At 44.8% G+C, this 6710-nt stretch overlaps 1 protein-coding gene across 3 annotated transcripts in view; it reads left to right on the top strand.

The window, feature by feature from the left end:
* The first annotated feature begins 234 nt into the window (after positions 1-234).
* Positions 235-6710, top strand: part of TMEM170B (transmembrane protein 170B) — a 211321-nt gene continuing 204845 nt past the window's right edge. For all 3 annotated transcript variants that reach the window (XM_086370317.1, XM_086370316.1, XM_086370314.1), the window contains exon 1: positions 235-734. In XM_086370317.1, coding sequence (XP_086226443.1) covers positions 638-734 — 97 coding nt within the window. In that variant the 5' untranslated portion in view covers positions 235-637. The remainder of the gene's footprint in view (positions 735-6710) is intronic.

Raw genomic sequence — 6710 nt, 5'->3', positions numbered from 1 at the left:
GTCGGAGGGCGGCGGGTCGCGGGAGTGAGCATGCGCGGTGGCTGCGGCGAGGGCGGGGCGGGCGGGCGGCGAGGGGGCTCGTGTGCGCGCGCACGAGCGGCCCGCCGGCGGCCGCGGGTGGAGGGGGCGGGTCCTCGAGTGTCGGCGGCAGAAGGGTGGGCAGGCGGGCGGCAGGAGGGGCCGCGGCCGCCGCCGCCGCCGGCTCGTCCGCGTCTCGGCTCTCGTCGTCCTCGCGCGGTGATGCCTGGGCCCCGTCGGGGGCTGCACCTGCCGGCTGCCCGTCACCCCGGCCCTCGCGGCGTGACCTCGGCCTCCTCACGCTCGCCGCGCGGCCCCTGACAGGCCGCGGCCTCCACAGCGCCCCGAGTCCTCCTCGCTCGCGGGCCGCGCGGGGAGAGCGCCCGGCCCCCGCCCCTCGCCGGCCGGCCGTCCTCAATGTCTCCCCGGCGGGGAGGGGGCTGCCTGGGAGACGCGCTGATCGGCCCCCCGGCGGAGGCCCGGCGGCGGCAGCAGCGACCAGCCCAGCGCCCCGAAGCCTCCCCCGGCGGCGGCGGCGTTGGCGGCGGCCTGGAGGAGCCGCGCACCCGCCGCCGCCCCCGGAGCCCGAGGAGAGGGCGGCGGGCGCCCCCCGGGGAAGATGAAGGCGGAGGGGGGCGACGCCTCCATGATCAACCTATCGGTGCAGCAGGTCCTGAGCCTCTGGGCCCACGGGACGGTGCTGAGGAACCTCACGGGTAATTGATGCGCCCGGTGGGGAGCGGGACGCGGCGCCGCCCCTCGCCTCTGGGATCTCCGCGCCGCCCTGGCTCCGGAGCTCGCGGCCCCCGGTCCCGGCGTGGAGGATGGGAATGGGAGCCGGTCTGTGCCCGTTCTAGGGTGCCGACTCCGGCCCCCCTAGCGCCCCGCGCCCCCGGGCTCCAGAGTGGCTGCGGACAGTCCACGACCCCCGCCTCGCTCCCTCCCGCCCTGCCTCCGTAGTACGCGCAGCACTGCTTTAGCGCCGAGTCTTAGTACACTTAGCCTTTATTTATGCCCCCCTCACCTGCATACATACACACGCGCGCACACACACACTTCCCCACCTGCATACACACACGCACACACACGCGCTTCTTGCTCTTGCGATCTTTTTCTGATTTAGCGCTTTCTAGCAAATCTCAAGTCGAATGCAGGACTTAAATTGCCTGCTCGGATTGATCAGTTTGCTTCAGTTAATTTTTTTTTGGCGATATAAATGACTCCTTGAGTAGATTATATTAGGTCACGGGCTGGACCAAGGTCTAGCGCGTTCTAAGCACTTTTTGCTTTTATCGTATATCTTCTCCCTCTTCTATCTCCTTTTGTCTTTTTCCCTCTGCCCATAAGCTGCTGCCCCTGTGACATTTGATAATTTTGTGTATTTCCCTTCACAAGTCAAGGCTATCAGGAGGGAATTGGACTTAAAATGTTATAATAATTAACATCAATTTCTGGTTGTAAAAGTGAGCCATAATACTCAGACTTTAAAAATCGAATTTGTAGGTCTGCTTTGTGAAGAAACTTCTGGCTTGGTTACTATAGAAATGCTTGTCTTATACCCTGAATTTAAAACATACCCTCTAAAGACAAGTGTTTACAAGAAAGTGCTTTCAGTTGCGGTTTGATGACCCCTCAGTGCCTGCTTCTCAGTGAAAAATCTTACAGACATACCCAGGATTTAATTCTTGTATAAGACAGCTAATTTTGATAGAGCATTAGTGTTTCAAAATGCATTATGCTAAACTGGTTAAGAGGATGACGACTATTTTATAAATGTAACCTGTCTTGATAGGATACAGGATGTTATAAAATCTGGTATATATGGAATTCAGATATTCATAGAGAAAAATTGAGGGCTGACTTTAAAGGCATTGGGTATCTTGCATGTGAAAACTATAAAATGAACATCAGTTCTGGATTGATTCACTTGCTTTTAATCTGTGGTTATTTAACTCGAAGCACACCCATCTTACATGATGGTCGCAGGTCAGGAACATGTTTTTATTTCTGAAAAACCTAAATTGATATAAAAACCATTTTATAATTCAGTTGAATTTTGAGATAGACTGCTTTATCTTACTTAGGGCTTTCCTTGGATTTATTCACTGTTAATATTTCAAATATTGTAAAATGAAAAACAAGGATTTGAGTATACGTATTTATATCTGTTAATGACTGTCTTCACTCATCAGTGGATATTTAGAGAAAAGTAACTTCGGGAACCATAGAGTAAATGTAACTTAACCTCCTGGCCAGAGTTAACAATATTTTGAAATACTTACTTTTAAGATTCTGAATCATTACAGTGGCTTAGTTCCCATAGGTCAACCATTAGGTTAACAATAGTAGTCTCAATCCAGGGTTAGCTCTAATTATCTCCTTATGTAATCTTAATAATCATCAGTCTCTCATTGGACTTTGCCATTTTATAAAGGATATGGGATATGCTGAATATCCAAAACCAGGACTCAGGTGGGACTGAGGAGCATGGGAACCTGTTCTAGGAAATAAATACAATCTCGAGTATGCAAAATTCTGTGAAAATGGAGAAAACAGATTAGAAATAGGCTTCACCACCAGGTGAATGTAGCTCATGTTAGGAACGGCATCACTGCTAAAAAACGGACTCTGCAGGTGGTGACACTCTGATGTGGTTCCTTACGGCCTTCTCCATGCTGGTGACCTTCCTGATTCCATACGCAGCTTGAGTTAAGAGATGTTACCTGCAGTGCCATTTAGAACTCAGTCTATTAAAAAGAAGTAGTCAAACCCGACTTGTGAAACAAGATAACTCCTGTTTCTTGAATGCCTGCTATGTATCAGGCACTTTACAAATAATTACTTCTAATCATCAGAATACAGTATATTTACAAAGAAGTTCAGGGAGGGAAATTAAGTTGACCCACGTCATATAGCTCGAAATGGTTAAGTGGGTCTGAAGCCCCGGCCTCTGCCTGCAGAACCACTCCTTCTCCCTTTCCAAGCTGCTTTAGCTACTTCTCTGTCCTCCTCAAACAAGATGAATTACTCGCTTCATCCTGCTACTTCTGCTCTTTGTACATGCTTTTGTTGTTATGGTTTTCAGTTACATTTGCTGTTTTATTCGTGTCTTTGAGACTGTGAGCTTTCTGAAGGTTGGGTCCTTGTTGTAATTATAGAATTCTGGAATCCTAGCATGTTATATCTGGCACATAGTATATGCCCAATGCATGTATTTTGAGCTTTTAAAACAATACATCACAGATGCATGATTAAAACATTCTGGTTGCCTTATTTTTCAGCTACATCTGTTGGAGTGAATGTGCTTTTAAGGAGGACATAAGTTGTTTAAGCAATTTATAGAGATTATTGTCATACCTTTAATACATACAAATGCTATTTTTGGTGCTAGTTGCTATTCTTTCATATGTTTTATTTCATCTTTTCAACCATTTTGAGAGAGGTTAGTGTTTGTCCTTCTTTTATAGATTCAGACATTGAAGCGTAGAGTGCCTTGCTTGGATCAGGTAGCTCATAAGTGAAAACTGCTACTTTTTCAGATTGTGATGACTCATATTAAGTCAGAAGGCATTTTTGTCATCATCATAAACTTGGAAATGAAACTAGAAAGGAGCATAGTGTAGAACCAGGCTGATGTAGATTTTAGATCTAAAGACCAACTTTTAGAAACTGGTCTTGTGAATGTATTGCTTTGATAGAAATACATGTTTAAAAAGTGATAGGAACTAGAAATTAGAACTAGCTTAACATTTTAGAGATAGAAGTTATAAAGTTTGGTTACTTCATTTTAGGATTACTGAAATACACACTGCTGGGAACAAACGGTCATCTAATGACAGGGCCAGGAGTAAAACTGATGTTCACTGACTCTCAGTTCTGTACCTTCTGCTTTTATTCCACATCGGTTCTTAACTCAGGCAGGTCTGACAGATGATAAATCTTAAGGCAAGTAAAAGTTGCTGTGTAAGTGTTCACCCCAAATGAGCCCAAGAATGGGTGAATGGAACTAATTTTTTCCAGAAATAAAAGATACTGGACATTGTAAGATATTGACTAGTGATAATAATAGTAATAATCTTTCTAAAATGTAAAGTTGCCATAGTCTCTGTAAAAGTTAGTGACCCATATGTATTATATATCTACTTTTAGAAATTATACCAGTTTCTGTCTGTGTTTTTCTCCTTTCAGGAAGACAGTAGTATGGGGATTCCGTATGGAGATTAACCCCTTGAGACCCCATCTTTGTCACTTAGCAACTGTTGCCAGGGTTCTCTTCTGTGTTTGTCACTTCCCAGTGTGTGTGATTCTCAGGATTCCCAAATTGTTTGTTAACTGTATGTAGGTTATATGCTTATTCAGCTCACTCAAGTAGAGAGAGACGTGGTTTCCTTCCTTCTCAATTATTTTTTCTTTCTCTGAATATGTCCTAAAGCCCTCCTCCTTGCCACAACTTAAAATTAGAGTCAGTATGTATATATTCTTTCAGTTTTGTGGTTAACCTGACTTTTAAAAAAATGGTCTACAGTGAAATGTATTCTTTTGCTTTATGTTTATTTTCTTCAGCTTACACTGGCTCCCAACCTTGTGTTCCCACCCAAGCTTGGTTGCTAAGAGTTTAGAGAAGAATTTTGTTACTTAAAAGGAGGCAGGATCCTTAGACCCCTGGATAAACATAGCCCAGCTGGTGTTGGGAAAGGAATAATTGGTCCCTAGGAAAAAAAGCGAAGGTAGGCTGCACCCCTCTCTCAGTGTCAGCAGCAAATGTGGGAGCTGGTGCTCTCTCCTCTATTGATACAAACACCGGGAGACTGGGAATTCAAACTGGAATGAAGGTCAGAGGTCTGTATGTGTGTTTATAAAATGTATGTGTGCTTATGTTCACTGTATACATACACACTATTATAGTCCCCCTTTAGACTTTGTAGTTGCTAAGCCACCTTAGCGTTAATCGGATTATCAGAAAAAAAGAGGGAAAACAACTGGGTATGTGCTGTGCATATTTGTAATTGTTCACATCTCATACTGGGCTTCCCAGGTGGCTCAGTGGCAATCTGCCTGCCAAGCAGGAGACCGGGGCTTCGATCCCTGAGTCGAGAAGATCCCCTGGAGCAGGAAATGGCAACCCACTCCAGTATTGTTGCCTAGGAGATCCAATGAACAGAGGAGCCTGGTGGGCACTACAGTTCAAGGGAGCCACAAAGAATTGGACAGGACTCGATGACTGAACAGCAACACCCCTCAGGCTCGTGTAGCCAGAACCTTTCTTTGGTGGTGCTCCCAAACAGGTTTGCTTCTCCCAGTGTTACCCTGTATTCTAATGTCCCATTCCCAAATGATCTATTACAGGCGGTGAGTTTATGTAGGTAAAATTATTTCAGATGTCCACTTACAGATATGTTTTGAAACTGTAGTCTTTTTTTTAACTAATTATTTTAATTGGAGGCTAATTACTTTACAGTACTGTAGTGGGTTTTGCCATACATGAATGGCATGAGTCAGCCACGGGTGTACATGTGTCCCTGATCCTGAACCCCCCCTCCTCCCTCCCCGTCCCCTCCCTCAGGGTAGTCCCAGTGCACCAGCCCTGAGTGCCCTGTTTCATGCACTGAACTTGCACTGCTGATCTGTCTCACGGATGGTAATACACATGTTTCAAAGTACATGTAGTCTTAAAGACAGTGTGCTACTTTTCAATATTTATGCCAAATCCCCAAATTCACTTTTTCTGAAAACATGAACAGTACCTTACTCTTTTGTGGTGCTGAGCCAATTAATAAGTGACTTTTACTTTATAGGGTTTTGTCATTTGGAAGACCTAGCTGTGTATCTTGATCAAGAATGAAGTCACTATCATTTTTCAAAACTTAGAATTGTCATCTTCAGGTTCTTACTTTCTTAATTCCCACCTCATTATCTTTGAATCGTGCATCTGTATCTTCTGGCAATACCACGTCCAAGGTCCAGATGATATTTCTTAAACCTAAAGCAATTTCCAGATGAGTCTTGAGACTGTGTAGGCTGTAAGTTTGATTCTTGAATAGTTAACTATCAGAATATAAATGCATTTCTCTTTTCTTGCTTAGTGATTGGAAGGAATGACCAGAAAGGTAAGATAATTCACAAAGAGGACTTGGAGTAGCTGGAGATATTTTTCCTATAGAAAGGAATCCTAAGCAGAAGAGGAAGGATGAGGCAGAGATGGGGAAGAGGAATTGGAATCAGGGTAGGAAACTGGTATTCAGAATGGTCAGAGGTAAGAGGAGAGCCCAGAGAACACAGAACACTGAACTTACCTTAGAATCAGACGAACAATCCTAATGGGGCTCTGTTTACTGAACACCAACTACATGTCAGGCCCTGTGCAAAACATTCTGCATGCATTTCACTTCCTATAATCAAAGTGGCCATATAATGTATTGTTTCATTAAATGTATGTAGAGGATTTATACTAAAAAGCAGCATCTAGCATTTTCAAGGGTCAATCTTGTTGGGTATTTCTTGATCTTGAGTGATTTGCCAGTCTCTGTGGTAAACACTGATAAACAAAAATGAAAATGTCAGTCATCCATAAGGGGTTCAGTGTAGAAATGCTAACTAACCTTCAGGTTAATAGTACTCTAGTGGTTTGTAGAGTTCAGGGAGAACCAAATAATGGGACTTGGAAGACAACAGAAGAGGTAGAGAGCAGAGAA

This window comes from Bos grunniens, chromosome 23, assembly GCF_055505025.1.
Source record: "Bos grunniens cultivar Pamir isolate PY7600 chromosome 23, Bosgru_T2T1.0, whole genome shotgun sequence".
Taxonomy (NCBI): domain Eukaryota; kingdom Metazoa; phylum Chordata; class Mammalia; order Artiodactyla; family Bovidae; genus Bos; species Bos grunniens.
Note: the sequence above shows the minus strand (reverse complement) of the source record. Positions and strands in the feature narration are given on the sequence as shown.